Source organism: Rhineura floridana, chromosome 20, assembly GCF_030035675.1.
Source record: "Rhineura floridana isolate rRhiFlo1 chromosome 20, rRhiFlo1.hap2, whole genome shotgun sequence".
NCBI classification, from domain to species: domain Eukaryota; kingdom Metazoa; phylum Chordata; class Lepidosauria; order Squamata; family Rhineuridae; genus Rhineura; species Rhineura floridana.
Window position 1 is genome coordinate 18,171,435 of NC_084499.1, and position 19,830 is coordinate 18,191,264.

Here is a 19,830-nt window from a genome sequence, read left to right on the forward strand (position 1 = left end):
GATGGAACTCAGTCATCTAATACTACATTCATACAGAATCACCTGATTCTGAGCATATATCTATCTCATATTGCCTCCATCAGACCGAAAAGGACTGTCTAACTCAGCATTCCGTCTCCAGGATGACCAGCTAGATGGTGGTTACAGCATGAAGAGAGAGATTTTGGATTATATCATTTGCATTATCCTGTAAAAGGGATTACACGTGACATTTCAGCTATCCACCGACACGCCGCTACGGATGTGGGAAAGGACCATAGCTCAGGGGTAGCATGCAGAAGGTCCAAGGTTCAGTCCGCAATGGCCTCGCCAGGTTGGGCTGTGGTAAGGGGTTCCTGCCTTAAATCCTGGACAGCTGCTGCCAGTCAGTGTAGGTAATACTGAGCTAGGCCAACCAGTGGTCTGACTCAGTATCAGACACACAGCTTCCTAGGTTCTTCTGCACACAAGGCAGACATAAGGGAAGACAGGGTTTGATGGGATGGATATATATTCCCCCTGTCTCCATCAGGCACGCAGAGGTAGACTGCTCCCAAATGCAGAGGATCCATTTGGCTAATAGGCTTCTCCTCCATCAGCCTTTTACGTACATTGGGTTCCATCCAACACTCGCCCTACTCAGAACAGAGCCATTTCAATTAATGTGCACAACTCGGCAGATCCACACCATACAATTTAAGCACATCCTACACACATTTAAAGCCCATGGCTTTCCCCAAAGAAACCTAGGAACCTGTGGTGGTTGGTGGCTCCATGTCAGGCAGGCAGTGGAATCCACTCCGGGTTTTGGTCTGAACTTTCAAGCAGCTTGTTCAGACTAAAACCCGGAGTGGATTCCACTGCCCCCCTGACATGGAGCCACCACTACTGGAAACTGTGGTTTCCCCCTTACAAAGCTACAAATTCCCAGCAACCTTAATAAACTACAATTTCAAGGATTCCTTGGGGGAAAGTCATGTGCTTGAAAGGTGCCCTGGAGAGCCACACCACACATTTAAAGCACAATGCATCTTTAAAGCACATGACTTTTCCCCAAAGAATCCTGGGAACTGTAGTTTGTTAAGGGTGCTGGGAACTGGTATCTCTGTGAAAAGGAAAAAACCACAGTTCCCAGGATACTTTGGGGGAAGTCATATGCTTCAAATGTGTTTTAATTATTTTTTTAAATATTGTATTTTAGATTTTGTAGCCCACCCTGGAACCTATTGGTGAAGAGCTGGCAAATTAATAATAATAATAATAATGATGATTATGATGATGATGTATGGTGTGGATCTGTCTTGGTTCTGCTTAGACTAGAGCCTATGAAGATTAAGGGAGCTAAATTAGTCCATCCATTTCAATGGATCTACTCTGAGTAAGGCTAACATGGGATTTCACCCCTTAACTCCAATGGGTCTTATTCCTTAGTAGGACTTAGCTGGAAATACAACCCACTGCCCTGCCTGGAACACGGAATAAAGAAAGATCCCATGGGAGAGGGGGGCAAGAGAGAGATTTCCCGTCTCTTGTCCCTCGAGGTAGACTGCGCCTGCACGTGGAGGCTCCATTTGGAGCTTCGCGCTCCCTCCAAAGTCCCTCCAAGCCCGGCGCAAAATCTCTCCACAGAAAAGCAGCTGATTCTCCCTCCTTTCAAGCCGGGGTGAGGTGGGGGGGGGGAGAGACGCGTCGGCCGCGTCAGCAGTTGCCTCTGGCCACACCCGTCCCGGTTGCCCGGAGAGACCCTTGTAACAATTGCTCCGGCTGCAAAAGATAGGACAGCCGCCGGGATCCAGCCAAGGAGGCTGCGATTGCCAACCACCAGCGGCAGCAGCGGAGGAGGCGGCAGCTCCGGGACATGCAAGATCGGGGAAAGGAGCAAAGGTGAGAACGAGCAGCTAGACGGTGTTGGCAAATTAATGACGCGCACCTACCTCGCAGGGTTCTCCTGGAGATCGCGGAGTTCAAGTGGGCGGGGCGCTAGGAACGTTCTACAACGCTGTTTGAACGGGAAGGGCTGTACTTCAATGGTAGAGCAGAAGGGCCCGGGTACAAGCTCCAATGGCAGTTGGGCGTGGAGTGTCCCCGCCTGAAACCCTCGAGAGACGCTGCCAGTCAGGGTAGGCAATACTGAGATAGATGGAGAGAGAGTGAGAGTAGTTTGACTCGGTCACTGGGTTTCTAGAGTGTGCCTGTAAAAAAAATGGAAATCCCAACTTATGGCGACCCTACAAATGGCGTTTTCATGGTATGCGGTATTCAGAGGGGGTTTGCCATTGCCTTCCTCTGAGGCTGAGAGGCGGTGACTGGCCCAAGGTCACCCAGCGAGCCTCATGGCTGCGTGGGGATTCGAACCCAGGTCTCCCAGATCGTAGTCCAACACTCAGTCTAACCACTACACCACACTAGCCTGTAAAGGTCATGTTTTATCTGTGGTTTGACCACTGTTGCATTTTACAGGAGTTTCTTTTTTTTAAAATGTATTTTATCATTTTCAATTATGTGTTTTTTAAAGCAAGGGTTATATCTCGCTAACACAACAAAATAAATATTATCTCTTAAACGGGTTGCATAAGATAGTAGAACATATTTATTACCCATAGTAATAAAAAGAGCACAACAGCAGACATGATAAACTATTAAAATCAATTAGATAAAAATCAACTTCTTTTTTTTAAAGACACAAATGTACATAATAAATTTTCATGCCTGGGTAGGCTTGCCTAAACAAAAAAGTTTTCAGCAGGCATCAAAAACAGTCCGCTGGAGGGTAGGTCATTCTGCTGGGTCTCTGAAACAGGAGTGTCTCAGTCATTCAATAACTCCAGGTGCAGGGAGAAAACAGAATGACCTGCTCTAAGAGGAGGGTGCCTGTTGTGTCTCTGTACAAGTCCCTGCTCTGGGTTGACCTCCTTTAGATTAGGATACTCAGCACAGTCACACACACACACACACAAGGGGGGATTTCATTTTATTTTTACTGAGGGCAGCTCCTTTTTACCATCCCTCGCCAACCTGGTGACCTTCAGCCTGGGGCTGATGGGAGTTGTAGTCCAACACATCTGGAGGCCCCCACATTGGCAAAGCCTGTCATACACAAACCATTTTGGGTGTCAGTGTTCAATATGTGGCCCGTCCACACTCATGGAGCCCAGTTGAAGCGCAGTGCAACCCATCACTCATGCTAGTCTCGTGTTCCAGCTCTTACATGCCACCACTGCAGAAGGCTTTCTTGCCCCAGGACACCAGGTAACCAGGTAAGCTCAGCCCACTGGTTATAATCCAACTAGGGTTGCCAATTTACCAGAAGATTGCGCCTGGCTTGCTTTTGCCCGCCTGATGTCAAGAGGCAAGGAGTTCCTCATTGTAGGTGCTGCTATACTGGAAATGGAAATGGACTGCCTTCAAGTCGATTCCGACTTATGGCGACCCTATGAATAGGATTTTCATGGTAAGCGGTATTCAGAGGTGGTTTACCATTGCCTTCCTCTGATGCTGAGAGGCAGTGACTGGCCCAAGGCCACCCAGTGAGCTTCATGGCTGTGTGGGGATTTGAATCCTGGTCTCCCAGGTCGTAGTCCAACACCTTAACCACTATGCCACACTGGCTCTCCGCTGCCACACTAAAAGAACAATTTCTTACCAGTGCGGAACAAATATTTGTAACAGTGACAGTTCCGCAGATTGCAGTGGTCGAGTGGGCACATATGCCTAATTTAGTCACATCCATCCATTTCAATAGTGGCACCTATGAAGGCCCTAGACATCCTCATACTCTGTTCAGCTTACAGCTGCGCATGATCCATGCTCAAAACGCCACAGCCACCTCATCTCCCCCACAGCCGCAAGGCGAGCAAAGGTTAACGTCAGCCTCAGGACGTATGTGTTCCACCGTCCATCAAGCTAGCCTTCCGCTTTATGGATGGGAGGAAATCTAAAGTCACTTGGGCCACCATTTTATGCCAGCCCAGAGGCGGCTTCCCTTCCCTTGGTCTTTTCTCCGCGTCACAGTTGATGCATCGCTGCATTATGTTTACAATCGACTCACTAGGGTTTATGGCGTCTGATTGTCAGTGGTCTCCCCTGGATTGCTGGCCGGTTTCCGCAGCATCATTATAACTGTATTGACTTACTGTTTGGGGCTCTGGGACCACTGAGGACAAACATGATGTATCTCCCGCACTCTACCTTTAAAAACACACACACAGAAATATTGCAGCTGGGCCCTTCCGTGGCAAGGCAGCTACGGAAAGTGCATCAACCTTGCTTGCGCCCACGAAGCACCAAGAACTGAACAGAAGAACTGGGATAATCTGGGATGCATTTTGGCTGCGTTACACACCATACATTTAAAGCACATATCCCTGCCCGTAAGAATCCTGGGAACTGTAGTTTGCTAAGGATGCTGGGAATTGTACCACCGTGCGGGGTAAGCTACAGTTCTTGGGATTCCTTTTTGGGGGTGGGGGCAAGGACATGTTTTAAAGGTATGGTGCATGAGCAGCCTTCGTGTTAAGATAAACGTTTTCCCATCAGATATGAATAAAGAAAAAGAGTACAATCACACACATACAAAAACCCATTAGATTAATTGTTTTTAAAAACTGATCTCTTGGCTCTGCATTCCGATGGTAATGAGAACAAATTTGGCACATGGGGAAAATCTCTCTGTGTCGAAAAAGAAAAAAGCTATTCCACACTCCAGTCATTCTGTCACACTCTAGCACGACCAAAAGACAAAGCCTAGCATGGGGCTAGATTTGTTCTTCCACTCTTATCCCACCTTGCCTCCAAGGAGGCTCCAGGCGGCGTACATGGTCCCCAGTTTGTCTTCGCAACTGCCCTGTGAGGTAGGTTAGGCTGAGAGGCAGCGACTGGCCCGAGGTCACCCAGTGAGCTTCATGGCTGCATGGGGATGAACTCAGGTCTCCCAGGACTTAGCCCAACACTCTTAACCATTCTCAAAGGCTGGCATCTAATCAGCCATGGCAGGGAGTCAGTTCCTTTGGGGCAAGATGGCATCCATCTACTTCTTCCCATATAAGGGAATGGGTTGCCATTCATCCCTCTGGAATAAACCACAGTTCTTTGGAGACACTGGAAGCTGCCTTCAACTGAGTCAGCCTATTGGCCCATCTAGCTCTACATTGTCTACACTGACTGGCAGCAGCTTTCCAGGATTTCAGACAGAAGGCCTCTCCCAGCCTACCTGGATATGCCGGGGACTGCACCTGGGACTTCCTGCGTGCAAATGACCTCCATCAGTGAGCTATAGTCCTTCTAGAAATAATTTATTCAGGTCCTCGTGGTCCTGATTAAAGGGCTGACTTAAACAGAAACATAGGCAACTGCCTCCTACTGAATCAGACCCGTGGTCCATCTAGCTCAATATTGTCTACATTGTCCGGCAGCAGCTCTCCAGGGTTTCAAGTCAGGATATTCTAGCATAACATAATGTCCTTTATGCCAATTCCCCACGGATGTGGATCATTTTGTTGCCACATCCTCTTATCCACGTAGAAGGGAACAAGTGCTGGCCAGCTTGGCATAAGCATAAGAAGATCTTTGAGGGGGAGGGGAAAAATGCTAAGGTGGGTGAAAAACAACATCCCCTAAACTGCTCAGTGGGGACTGTGGAGTTGGTGGACATGGCATGCTGGCTGGCGCCCTGAACAGGAGCCCTGAGCACACTGCAACATTTTGTTGGCAGGCCCCACTTTGTGGCGTACCGGGGACAGCCATCTCCAACCTGTTTAGGACTACAACTCCCATCAGCCGCATCTGTTGGGAGTTGTAGTCCAAACTATCTGGAGCGAGCTGGCAGGGGCTGATGGGAGTTGTAGTTCCGCAACATCTGGATCGTCACAGGTTAGCCCCTGCCCCGGTCTAATATTCTGCTCAAACAGCATGGGATTGCAGGACTCAATATTTAGGCAATTAGCTTTTTAATCAAAGGATAATTAAAAGTATAGTGAAGAGTGACCCAGGGGAGCCCTCGAGACCAACAGTGCCTTTCTAACAGTCTGCTTATTTACTGAACAAACGTCCTGCTGTTTCTTCCAAAACTCTAGGAGGGGGGGAAAATGAATGAAATCAAAGAGAGTCTGCGGAACATCGAACAGACATACAAGGTCTTCCAACAGCAGCAATTCACTTTCATCGCTGCGCTGGAACACACACGAGAAAACGCCCATGACAAGATCAAGCCCATCTCAAGCATCGGACAGGTAGAAAGGGATCCCAGAACTAGGGACAGTGGAGAAACTCTATTTAGTTTGTATTTAAAGGCAAACTGGACTAACGCATGCTTCCCGAAACTGTATGCAAACTGAAACTTCTTCAAATTTCATAGAGCGGTTCTCAAAAATGCACACAAAGTGCACGTAAAAATGCATGAAAAAAATTTTCATGAAAAGAGCACGGGAAAATGCGTTGCTGGGGAATCTGCTTTGCAAAAATGAGTATAGGAAGGGAAACGGCATACAGTAGGAGAAATTTGCAGTAAAATCCTGATGAGTTTTCATGAGGACTTTAAAAAACTCACAAACTGATGTGGGAAACTGAAGTTGAGATTGGAAAAAATGAGAAACTGGAAAACAGATCCACCCATCCTTAATTGCAATTTATGAATCCATTGGTCCATTGAAAGGAAAGCGGTTTCACAGATAATCGAGGACATGGTATCCACTCCTTTCTTGCCAAACCTTGTTGTGACAGCCTTTTCCCACCTCTCATACTCACACACCGCTTTCCCTCACTCCACATACGCGTCCCCACGGTGTAACTATAACTTTGGAAACCGCCTATTAAAAATAATGGCTGTATGGCAAAAGTGGAATGATGAATTAAGACCTGCCTCTCCATCCTTGGGGGACTTGCCGATTTTTCTTCTGGGTTGTACTAACTAGAAAAATGTGTCAACTCTTAAGTGATCAGTCTTGGAATATTTCTCTTTCAAACACACACACACACACACAAACCACCTCGTTTTTCACCCTTCCAGGTCACAATAACATTTAGACCTGGATAAGACTCACATAATAAGCATTCCATTTTGACGAACACGTTTTTAAAAGCCCGCTGATGTCTCTGGCTAGGGTTAACCCCAGGCTATTTCATTGCTCTCCTGTCTTCCCTAAGGGCAGACTGTTGCACTGATTCCAGAGTAGTCTTTGTTTAGAGGAGGAAGCCCTTGGGTGCCTTTGCAATCATCTGTTTATTTACAAATGTACAGGTTGAGCACAGGTGCAGAAGCAAGTGCCCAGCAAGTACCAATTAACAGCATCTGCCCAAATCCAAATCTTTGCTTCGTCCTAGTTCTCTGTGTATAACTCACCTCTGCACATCCAGAGCTTGGAAAGTTCATGTTAAAAAGGAACTGGTTCTAGTTCAAGATGTTCAAGAAAGGAACTAATTCCAGTTCGCCTTCGTCCCTTTACCAAACGGACTAGCTCGGCTCACATTCAGTTCACAGCTCAAGTTCATCCAAATGATCCTCAGCATCAAGGATGCCCTACGACTTGGTGCTCTCCAGACAGTGGTGACTGTTGGCTGCATGTCACTGGGGCAGGGGAATCCCCTCTGAGTTTTAGTCCAAAATTTAAAGGAGCTGTCCAAGATGCTGAAGTCTCTTCCCAAAAGGAGTGAGTGGGGTGGGGGTAAGAAGGTGCCTGGGGAAGTGACATCACTAGGGCCCTGCCCCTGAAATCTCAGGATTTGGGATGCTTCTGACCTGGCAACCCTAGTGAAGTCAAGTGTTCAGTGGGGTAAGCTGTAAGATAGACCAGTATCTGGACATTGAAATAGGCTGAATGAGGGCCAATGAACTGAATACCAATAAAATGGAGGTCTTATGAATTGGTGACTCTCATGTCTGGGAATTAGACAGATGACCTGCTCTAGACAGGGTTGCACTCTTCACAAAGGAGAAGGTCCGTCGCTTGAGTGTATGTACTCTTATATCCTGTTTTGTCCCTGAAGGCTCAAGTTATCATTGGCACAATATTACTACTGGCACACCAGCCACCATCGTTCCTGGTCAGGGAGCGCCTCGCCATCATAATCCATGCTCTGCTCACCTCCCGGCTGGATTATCATAATGTGACTTACATGGGGCTGCCCTTGGAGACCACACAGATGCCGCAGCTAGTGCAGAATATGGCGACTAGACTGCTAAGTAGAACAGCATACAGAATGGGTACAGCACCAGTTTTAAAGAATGGCACTGGCTACCAATCCATTTCCACCCACGTTTCAGGACATTCGTGATGACTTCAAAGGCCCCAAACAATTTGGGATACACAAATTGGAGCTGAGAATTGCTAGGAGATCCCCCCATTCCCCTCACAGAGCTAGAATTCCCAGAGTTCCCTGGGTAGAGGGACTGACTGTTAAACCGCTCTGGCCTTTGGTGCTCTGTCAGGGGAATCGGAGTCTCCTAATAATGCTCAGCACCCTTCACAAACTACAGTTCCCAGGATTCTTTGGGGGAAGCTAGGACTGTTTAAAGTAGAAAGAATGTTTGGTGTGGATGTGGCCATGCACACTATTTTATATGATGGAAGTGTTTTAAAACCACAGTTGGGTCAATACCATTCCTGCAACCAACCAAAATGTTTCAGAATAGCACCCTGAGTAGCCTTAAGGCACTGCTTGCACTGCTTGTCTTTCTCCTCTTCATCCTCCCCAAGCCTAACATACAGACACGGGCCCACCAAGCAGGACTGCTGTAATGAGGATCACCAAAAGAAGTGTGTGCAAAGCACTCGGGACAAGCATGTCTTGTCAGCAGGGGAGAGGGGAAAGTCAGGTAAAGATGCTTTAACACTCAGGGATGGCTGAAGGTTCAAGCAACCGCCTTCTCGGGAAGAAAGCGGCACATCCTTGGAGGGCTGTCTAGTGACTAACAGGCCTCTCCTCTCCCCTTCCAAAGAGACGTACCATTATTTTGATCTATTCCTCCCATTAGGGGTGTGCACGGCAATGGCATTCCATTGTGCCAGTGAGCCCGAGCTCAAAATCTGAAGGGGCCACTTAAAAAAGGAAGGAGGCGGAGAGTTCACACAACCCTGCCTGTGCAACCTTGCCCTTTTTCCGCTGAGTTTGTCATCACGGGACTCAATTAAGCAGCCCCGATACCAGTGGCGTCCGCTATGCAGGGAGACTACCTGTCTGCTTATAGCTGACCCAAGATTGCCAAGAGGCCAACTGAGGATACCGATTTGCAGCAAGTACCGGCCTGCACCGGATTTGAGCTGGCAACCTCTGAACCCCATTATCTTTCCCCCCGCAACCGTTCCCCCACCGTTTGCATTCTCTTGCATGGGAAAGGAAAGACCCCCTCCCAATAAAAGGCAAAAGACTGTGACAGTCCTCCTCTCCAGATGTTTGTCAGGTCCAGGAAATCACTCCGTTTCTGCAAGGCTGCAGATCAGAGTTGTAGCTTTTTGCAGGTGCCCCGGATTTAGGCAGAGCTGCAAAAAATAAAAACAAATTTAAGCCAGGCAGTCGACTCTCTGTTTTGCTGCCTTTTTGAGGGCCGATTCAGCCGAGCCACATTGATTATTGTAAGTATCTTCGAAGCAGCAAGGTTTTCTGGCTACAGCAATACAGGCAGGGCATGTGGTGAAGGCGAAGACCGAGTCGAGCCTCAGCCAAGCAGGGAACAGGTGTGTGAATCACAGCCAGTTAATTCCGTCTCCTCTTTAGGACCTTGTTCAATGGATGACCTGTTGTAGCTTTTGTGTGGCTTTTAATTGGATTTTAACTATGGTAAACACCTTGAGCCTACGGCCATACTACCCCGAACATGGCCGATCTTGTCTGATCTCGGAAGCTAAGCAGGGTCAGGCCTGGTAGTCTTAGAGAAAGGCGATGGTAAACCACCTCTGAATACCTCTTACCATGAAAGCCCTAGGAATATATCCCAAAAAGATTCATAGGGTCACCATCAGTCGTAATCGACTTGAAGGCATAGAACAACAACAAAAACACTTTGATTTAAAAAAAATGAAATTGCAATATACAAATATGTTCTATACTAGGCTGAACAGCTTTCCAGAGTTTCAGACAAGGAGTTTCTCCCTGCCTTTCCTGGAGGTGCTGAGGATTGAACCCGGGACCTTCTGCACGCAGAAAGGTCCTCTGCCACTGAGCTACAGCCCTCTCCCACGGGCGTCTGCCATCTTGCCTATCACCCACCGCTAGCAAAATCTTTTGGCCCAGCCCTGAAGAGAAGAAAACATGGCAATCCATAAAGAATGGCTGGCTCCACGAGCTAGAGGGAGCCCCAGCTGACGAAGCGTCAAGGCGAGTTAAGCAGCAGAGCGAGTTCGGCAGCAGGGCGGGGAGGCCAGGGCCCCCCACTCTGCCCGTCTGTTCCCTGACCTCAACTAAACCGCAGTCTCCAACCCATTGACGTAATAAACCTTAAACAAAACTATGCAGGTAAGAAGCCAGCAGGGGTGTGGGGGCTTCCCAGTGTTTTGCACCGCCTGCAGCATGTACGACTATCTGCCTGTTGGACAGAAGTCATGGGTATGCTCTCGGTGCAATGAGCTCCTGGCTCTCCGGGAACGACTTCATTTCCTTGAGGCCAAGGTGGCGGACCTGGAAAAGCTGAGAGAGGCAGAGAGGTGTGTGGAGGAGGCCTTCAGGGACGTTATAGCTGTGTCCCACTCCAACGATGATAGCTCTCCTGCTATCATGGACAACGATGGTCTCGGGGAAGGAGAGCATCCAGCTGAGGAAGAGGGAAACGATCCCTTAGAAGGGACCCATTCCTTGGGGGATGAGCAGCTATCCTCTCGTGCCAAGGATATATCTCCAGGGGGTGGAGGGATCCTTGTAGTGGGTGATTCGATCATTAGGAACATAGACAGTGGGGTGTGTGATGGGCGTGTAGACCGCAAGGTGTTTTGCCTGCCTGGTGCGAAGGTTGCGGATATCGCCCGTCGTCTAGATAGTTTGGTAGACAGTGCCGGGAAGGAGTCAGTGGTCGTGGTGCACGTTGGCACCAACGACATGGGGAAATGCAGCCGTGAGGTCCTGGAAGCAAAATTTAGGTTGCTAGGTAGGATGCTGAAAGCCAGGACCTCCAAGGTGGCTTTCTCTGAAATGCTACCGGTTCCACGCGCAGGACCAGCCAGACAGGCCCAGCTTCGCAGTCTCAATGCGTGGATGAGACGATGGTGTCGGGTGGAAGGGTTTGGATTTGTTAGGCACTGGGGAACAATTTGGGACAAGCCGGGCCTGTACAAAAGGGACGGGCTCCACTTGAACCAGAATGGAACCAGACTGCTGGCACTTAAAATTAAAAAGGTGGCAGAGCAGCTTTTAAACTGACTGAGGGGGGAAACCCGACAGGAGCTGAGAAAGGTCCAGTTCGGAATAAACCTACCCCCTGGGATAAAAACCAAAGAAATGATGCAGTTTTAAAAGGGGTAGGCCTAGAAGTAGGCATTGTGAGAGCAGGGGCACAGGATATAAATTCAGAAGAGCAAAATTACCACAGGCCTAACCACAAGTGCCAAAGACACTTGAAGAGTGACACTGCTTACAAGTGCCTGTACGCTAATGCTAGGAGCCTGCGAATCAAGATGGGAGAACTGGAGTGCTTGGTCTTAGAGGACAGCATTGATATAGTGAGCATAACGGAGACCTGGCGGAATGGAGAAAACCAGTGGGATACGGTTATCCCTGGATATAAACTATATCGGAAGGACAGGGAAGGACGTATTGGTGGCGGAGTCGCTCTATACGTGAAAGAAGGCATTGAATCCAGCAAGCTCGAAACCCCAAAAGAGGCAGACTCCTCCACAGAATCGTTGTGGGTGGTGATACCATGCCCCAGGAGGGACTTAATACTGGGAACGATCTATTGTCCCCCTGATCAAAATGCTCAGGGAGACCTTGAGATGAGATATGAAATTGAGGAAGCATCCAAACTAGGAAATGTGGTAGTAATGGGTGAATTCAACTACCTGGACATAGACTGGCTGCGTATGTGTTCCAGTCATGACAAAGAAGCAAAGTTTCTAGATATTCTAAATGACTATTCCCTAGACCAGTTGGTCATGGAACCGACCAGAGGGATGGCAACCCTGGACTTAATCCTCAGTGGGGACCGGGACCTGGTGCAAGATGTAAGTGTTGTTGAACCGATTGGGAGCAGTGACCACAGTGCTATTAAATTAAACATACATGTAACTGGCCAATTGTCAAGAAAATCCAACACGGTCACATTTGACTTCAAAAGAGGAAACTTCACAAAAATGAGGGGATTGGTAAAAAGAAAGCTGAAAAACAAAGTCCAGAGGGTCACATCACTCGAAAATGCTTGGAAGTTGTTTAAAAACACTATATTAGAAGCTCAACTGGAGTGCATACCGCAGATCAGAAAAGGTACCGCCAGGGCCAAGAAGATGCCAGCATGGTTAACGAGCAAAGTCAAGGAAGCTCTTAGAGGCAAAAAGTCTTCCTTCAAAAAATGGAAGTCTTGTCCAAATGAAGAAAATAAAAAAAGAACACAAACTCTGGCAAAAGAAATGCAAGAAGACAATAAGGGATGCTAAAAAAGAATTTGAGGAGCACATTGCTAAGAACATAAAAACCAACAACAAAAAATTCTATAAATACATTCAAAGCAGGAGACCATCTAGGGAGACAATTGGACCCTTGGATGATAAGGGAGTCAAAGGTGTACTAAAGAACGATCAGGAGATTGCAGAGAAGCTAAATGAATTCTTTGCATCTGTCTTCACAGTGGAAGATATAGGGCAGATCCCTGAACCTGAACTAACATTTGCAGGAAGGGATTCTGAGGAACTGAGACAAATAGTGGTAACGAGAGAGGAAGTTCTAAGCTTAATGGACAATATAAAAACTGACAAATCACCGGGCCTGGATGGCATCCACCCGAGAGTTCTCAAAGAACTCAAATGTGAAATTGCTGATCTGCTAACTAAAATATGTAACTTGTCCCTTGGGTCCTCCTCCGTGCCTGAGGACTGGAAAGTGGCAAATGTAACGCCAATCTTCAAAAAAGGGATCCAGAGGGGATCCCGGAAATTACAGGCCAGTTAGCTTAACTTCTGTCCCTGGAAAACTGGTAGAAAGTATTATTAAAGCTAGATTAACTAAGCACATAGAAGAACAAGCCTTGCTGAAGCAGAGCCAGCATGGCTTCTGCAAGGGAAAGTCCTGTCTCAGTAACCTATTAGAATTCTTTGAGAGTGTCAACAAGCATATAGATAGAGGTGATCCAGTGGACATAGTGTACTTAGACTTTCAAAAAGCGTTTGACAAGGTACCTCACCAAAGGCTTCTGAGGAAGCTTAGCAGTCATGGAATAAGAGGAGAGGTCCTCTTGTGGATAAGAAATTGGTTAAGAAGCAGAAAGCAGAGAGTAGGAATAAACGGACAGTTCTCCCAATGGAGGGCTGTAGAAAGTGGAGTCCCTCAAGGATCGGTATTGGGACCTGTACTTTTCAACTTGTTCATTAATGACCTAGAATTAGGAGTGAGCAGTGAAGTGGCCAAGTTTGCTGATGACACTAAATTGTTCAGGGTTGTTAAAACAAAAAGGGATTGCGAAGAGCTCCAAAAAGACCTCTCCAAACTGAGTTAATGGGCAGAAAAATGGCAAATGCAATTCAATATAAACAAGTGTAAAATTATGCATATTGGAGCAAAAAATCTTAATTTCACATATACGCTCATGGGGTCTGAACTGGCAGTGACCGACCAGGAGAGAGACCTCGGGGTTGTAGTGGACAGCACGATGAAAATGTCGACCCAGTGTGCGGCAGCTGTGAAAAAGGCAAATTCCATGCTAGCGATAATTAGGAAAGGTATTGAAAATAAAACAGCCGATATCATAATGCCGTTGTATAAATCTATGGTGCGGCCGCATTTGGAATACTGTGTACAGTTCTGGTCGCCTCATCTCAAAAAGGATATTATAGAGTTGGAAAAGGTTCAGAAGAGGGCAACCAGAATGATCAAGGGGATGGAGCGACTCCCTTACGAGGAAAGGTTGCAGCATTTGGGGCTTTTTAGTTTAGAGAAAAGGCGGGTCAGAGGAGACATGATAGAAGTGTATAAAATTATGCATGGCATTGAGAAAGTGGATAGAGAAAAGTTCTTCTCCCTCTCTCATAATACTAGAACTCGTGGACATTCAAAGAAGCTGAATGTTGGAAGATTCAGGACAGACAAAAGGAAGTACTTCTTTACTCAGCGCATAGTTAAACTATGGAACTTGCTCCCACAAGATGCAGTAATGGCCACCAGCTTGGACGGCTTTAAAAGAAGATTAGACAAATTCATGGAGGACAGGGCTATCAATGGCTACTAGCCATGATGGCTGTGCTCTGCCACCCTAGTCAGAGGCAGCATGCTTCTGAAAACCAGTTGCCGGAAGCCTCAGGAGGGGAGAGTGTTCTTGCACTCGGGTCCTGCTTGCGGGCTTCCCCCAGGCACCTGGTTGGCCACTGTGAGAACAGGATGCTGGACTAGATGGGCCACTGGCCTGATCCAGCAGGCTCTTCTTATGTTCTTATGAATGTGGAAACCGAAATGGGTGGTTCTGAATATTCCCAAGTTGTCATTAGTTATTAGTTACACCGCTGTGTTTTTTTTAAAAACTCCAACCCAGAACTCAGGGTGACATACATCGCTTCCCATTTTGTTCTCACAACAACCCTGTGAGGTAGGTCATTTTGAGAGATACTACCTAGTTCCAGACTCAGCCAGAGTGAGTTTATTGATATCTTTAACCATTTATTGCTAGATTTTATAGCCCACCTTTCCTCCAAAGGAGCTCCAGGTGATGTACAAACATGGTCCTCCCCCTCCCCACAGTAGCCTCACAACAACCCTGCGTGGTGGGTTTGGCTGAGAGGCAGTGGCTGGCCTAAGATCACCCAGTGAGCTGAATGGCTGTGTGGGGATTTGAACCTGGGCCTTCCAGTGCTCCAACCTCTGTGCTACACCAGCTGTCCATATTCAGCATGCGGCGGAAACCAGGCCTGCTTACTTGCTAAGATCGACATTCGAACCCTACCACCGCAGGGCCGCAGAGCTGCAGATTCGAAAAGGACCTATGTGCCTTTTGCCGTGCTAGCGTTGCCCCCTGCTGGCCAGTCGGGATAACTTCCCCCATCTTGTGTCTGGCAGGTACAGACTTACATGGACCATTATTGCAACAACTCCACCGACAAGCGCATCATGTTCATGTTCCTCAGCATCTGCAGCGATCTGAACAAACTCTGCCAAAGGCTGGAATCCCTTCACCCCGGCAACACAGTCACCAACACCCTCTTGGAGAAATGCAAAACTTTGGTGAGCCACAGCAACGACCTCAGTGGAATCCGAGCAAAGTAGGTATCCGGTTACGGAGCGCGGGGGGCAGCTAGTGGGAGTCTGTAATCCAAAAATGCCTGCAGGGCACCAGGTTGGCCAAGGCGGCCTTACACCGTAACAGCTAACGTAGGAAACTACCTTATATTGAACCAGGACCATCGGTCCATCTAAGCCCAGCATCGTCTGCACTGACTAGCAGCAGCTCTGCAGGGTTTCAGGCCAGGGTTTCTCCGAGCTCTGTCTGGAGATGCCAGTGGGAATTGGCTCAGCCAGCGCACTATGGCCCGATGAAATTTGCTAGCCTTTAGAAGAGCCAGAAGAGTAGCTTTTTGCTGCAACAGTCCCACACCGCTGCTTCTGAAAATATTCTAGGGCAATTACCAACTTGACACACACACACACTTTTTAGATTGTTTAAAATCTAAATGATTTGGGGAACTTTACCGCGTTAGGCTTTGACAATTAGCATTTCTGGGAAAAAAATAGTGTGTTTTAACTTGCTCTCCGATTGCCTTGCTTGGTTTTGTTTTGTTTTTGCAAGTTACTGTGTAATTGCTTTTTAACACTGTTTTAAATCTTTTTAAAAAAATGTTTTTAAATCTTTTTTTCACTATGGTTTGAAAGCTTTTTTTAAAAAGACATTGTGAAAGATGTTTTAATGTATTTTCAAGTCTGTTTTTACGATGTTTTAAAGTGTTTGGCGCTTTCATTTGCCGACCTGGGCTCCTGCTGGGAGGAAGGGCGGGATATAAATTAAGTAAAGAAAGAAAGAAAAGAATGGGCATTGGTTACGAATTACACAAATCTGACTGTTCCTAGGAACAAAGGAAGCTGCCTTATACTGAGTCAGACAATGGGGCCATCTAGCTCAGTATTGTTCACACTGACTGGCAGGGGCTCGCCAGGGTTCCAGGCAGGGGGCGTTTCCTAGCCCTACCTGGAGTTGCTGGGGATTACACGCTCCACGGCGGAACTAGGGCCCTTCCTGTTCAAAATGCAGTTCAACAGTTCTGGCTTGTAAAATAGCCAGCTGCGCACTCCCCTGTACCTTAATTTTCATGCACTTGCCTTCCCCTGCATGCACACTCGAGTGAAAATCAGGGATGGGGGAACCTGTGGCTCCAGATTAGGGAGAAATTCGATTCAGCTCGCATTTGAAGCGGAACTTATCAAATCCTCACTTTCCGAAACAATATGAGAATCAAAACACAGCCAATCCTTCAAAATCCACCATTATTTGAATGTTTGCAATGTCGTTCTCAGATCAATGTTCACAAAAATCATGTAATGGGGGCGGGGGGGAATGTGCATACAAATAAATATATTAGCAAAAACAACATCCAAAAACGCCTTCTGTGAGGAGAAACTGCTTGCAAAAATGTCTGAGTTGGTCAAACCAGCATGCGGAAATGTGTTTGCAGGATAAACTCACGCTAAAATGCTGAAGAATTTTCATGAGGATTTAAAAAAGAAATTGCAAATTGCTGCAGAAATGTGGAAAACTGAATGTAAGATGGGAAAAAATGAGAATCGGAGAGGACCAAAGCTGACAGGTCTTTCCATCCCCACTTGGATGTTTTATTGGGCTAGAGCTCCCCTCATTCCTGACCATTGGCCACACTGGCCAGGCCTGAGTTCAACATCGGAACAGTTACGTGTTCCCCGTCCCTGATTAAAATGCATCCACTCATCCCTCCGAGATTTAACTTTGAGAGACCCCCGTGGCGGAAGGATGCAAACACAAAGGAAGGCAGTCAGGCTGCCTTTTTCCCTGCTGACCAGTTGGCAACCCAAGGAGGAAGGCCTAGAGATAGAAAAACTATCCCCCCCTTTCCTCCAAGGAGCTGTGTGATGTACATGCTTCTCTCACTCTCCATTTTATACTCACAACAGCCCTGTGACGTAGGCTAGATTGGGAGACAGTGACTGGCCCAAGGTCACATCCAGTGAACTTCATGGCCGAGCAGGGATTCGAACCCTGGTCTCCAGAGTCCCGAGTCCAACACTCGAACCACTATACCACGCTGGATCTCCCTGGTTGGAGTGGAGGGAATTGTTCTGTGGCTTCCATTGCCTGCACCAACACCTTTGCTCCTCTTCCCCCCATCCCCAAACGTACCACAGGTACCCCCACGACGTGGTGAACCACCTCAGCTGCGATGAAGCCCGGAACCACTACGGCGGCGTGGTGAGCCTCATCCCCATCGTCCTAGACTGCATAAAGGAGTGGGTGGCCCACACCGAGAAGCTTCCGCGGAACATGCTACACAGCGTGAGTGCCAGGAGGGCGGCCATCTATCAGCAGACAGACCTGCCCATTCGGCACGTCGGGGACCGCGATCATTTAGGCCTGCCCGCTTACACCACCGAGGCCACTCAGACCTTGCCTAGTTGGACAGAGAAGGGCAGGGAGCGGGAAAATAGGCGGGTTAAACTGAAGGAGCTGGGCGGCCTAGGGAGGGCCATCCGCAAGTTCCTCGACGGGCCCTGGAAACCACCTGGTAAACATGCATTTTAAAAGAGAGAGAGAGAGAGAGAGAGAGAGAGAGAGAGAAAAGCTCGTTCACTTAGCTTCTGGTGATTGAAACACAGTCTCCCTATATCTGCTGCAGTTATGCCCTTTCCTGATTAAAGAGAGAGAGAGATTGTGCTTGTCGCTACCAAAGCAGTGATATCTTATTCCTTTCTTGGGGCAGGCCGTTGCTCAGGTCGTGGATCCTTTAGCCTACTCCCATTAACACTGTTTTTTTAATTAATCCCAGCGTTAGAGTAGACCAGGCCTATAAAGTTAGCAACAGTGGAGACTGCTAACTCCAATGTCAGCAGGGGAGTGAATCCACTCCGCGGTTTTGTCTGAACTTTCAATAAGCTGTCCAAGGTGCTGAACCTGAGCTGCTTGAAAGTTCAGACGAAAACCCAGAGCAGATTCACTGACATTGGAGCCACCAGTGTCCAGTGGTTAGTGACTGACCAGGCTGAGATTCACCCACCAGCAATATGTATTGCGTGTGGTTTCCCAAGCACTTGAGAACCTTCAAGTTTTTGTAGTACTTATGGTGGCAGGAAAAAAAGCTTTGATGGAGCCCTCAGTGAGCCGCCATTGCAGTGCAAAGGCTTTTGGTTAAGCCTTGGTTGAAGTCCCCGGCTTCCCCAAGTTTTATGGGCCTGAATGGGGTTGCTTATTGTTGCAGAGAGGGGCAGTAAAACAACCACAGGATGGAGGTCCCATTCACACAGACATTTTTGAGATGGTGGAAATGCCCCTCAAACTGTACACCTGTCTGCGACTTCCCCACTGCCTGGATGAAGTTGAACCAGGAGATGGCGAACTGTAACAGCTTTCTGCTGGGCTCAGCCCTGAATGCAGCTGAGTAGAACTTTTGACTGTCCAGGGGGAAAACACACAAGGCAGGAGAGAAATATTTTTATACTGAAAACTGCCATGTCAGCTCAAGAGACTCGCACCACATTTCAGCTTTTTTAAAAAATGCCACCTCTGGAAAATGGGTGCCACAGCCACCCCTGGGAGCTGTGATGCTCTGATGGACAGCTTGACTTCTCACCAAAAACTGGGTGGTGGTGGGGGAAGCCACCACATTTCCAGCATGCAGCTGATGATGGGAGCCAGTCTCTCTCTCTCTCTCTCTCTCCCCCTCTCACAAACTCACACCAACTTTTGCCAGGGCTGGGGGGCGGGGGGGGGAAGCACCCCTTGTTTATACAAAACTGAGCATCTTCACATTAGATCTTGTCAGTACAACTCACCTCCTTTTGTCTGATTGTTCTGTTTTCCCCTCCTCACAGGATCCTTAGCTCCTGTTTTTTTTGCCTCTTAACCGGAAGATGCTTCTGAATAAAGCCATTTCCCCTGCACGCACGGCTCGTTGCTAGAATGATAGAGGTGCTGTCGTGACCAAAGTCCTAAAGGAAGAATATGTGGAGGCAGGGGAGGGAAAAAGCAGGGAGAGGCAAACGTAGCGATCATTTAATTTCCGGGACAGAGGGCTCCCCCTCCCCACGTATAAACATGGTTTGTTGTTGTTACATGCCTTCAAGTCGATCACGACTGATGGCGACCCAATAAATCTTTGCTTGGATATATTCCTAGGGTTTTCCTGGTAAGAGGCATTCAGAGGTGGTTTACCATTGCCCGTCCTCTAAGCCTACAGCACTCCCAGGCAGTCTCCCATCCAAGTGCTAACCAGGCCTGACCCTGCTTAGCTTCCAAGATCAGACGAGAGCGAGCGTGTTCAGGGTAGTATGGCCGTAGGTAAACATGGTACCCCACTTTTTATTATTGTTTTCATCACGATTTCTCTCTTCCTCCTTCACAGTAGGAAGAATTGGAAGTCTAGGGCAAAACCCAGTTCCTAAATTCTTCCCGGACAGCCCCTGTACTTTTATTTGGTTTGTCCTGTTGGCAGGTTCAAGACACATCCCAGGCCTTTTATGGGCCGTAGCTCAGTGGTAAGAGTCCCTGCCTTGCAT

General features: G+C 47.8%; 2 protein-coding genes across 3 annotated transcripts in view; one reads left to right on the plus strand and one right to left on the minus strand.

Annotated features, from left to right (window-relative positions):
* Positions 1–2,092, minus strand: part of AK8 (adenylate kinase 8) — a 94,992-nt gene extending 92,900 nt beyond the window's left edge. Inside the window, exon 1 of the mRNA XM_061604220.1 lies at positions 1,914–2,092. The gene's annotated coding sequence lies outside the window, so the exon portion shown is untranslated. The remainder of the gene's footprint in view (positions 1–1,913) is intronic.
* Positions 1,751–19,255, plus strand: SPACA9 (sperm acrosome associated 9). 2 transcript variants are annotated; one of them, XM_061604224.1, is made up of 5 exons: positions 1,751–1,863; positions 6,051–6,206; positions 15,157–15,359; positions 17,467–17,614; positions 19,147–19,255. In XM_061604224.1, the coding sequence occupies exons 2-5, from the start codon at positions 6,063–6,065 to the stop codon at positions 19,153–19,155; spliced, it is 504 nt and encodes a 167-aa protein (XP_061460208.1). In that variant the 5' UTR covers positions 1,751–1,863; positions 6,051–6,062; the 3' UTR covers positions 19,156–19,255. The 2 variants fall into 2 exon arrangements, with proteins under 2 accessions (XP_061460208.1, XP_061460207.1); XM_061604223.1 differs by lacking the exon at positions 19,147–19,255 and having other exon boundaries at positions 17,467–17,860.
* Positions 19,256–19,830: the final 575 nt, after the last annotated feature.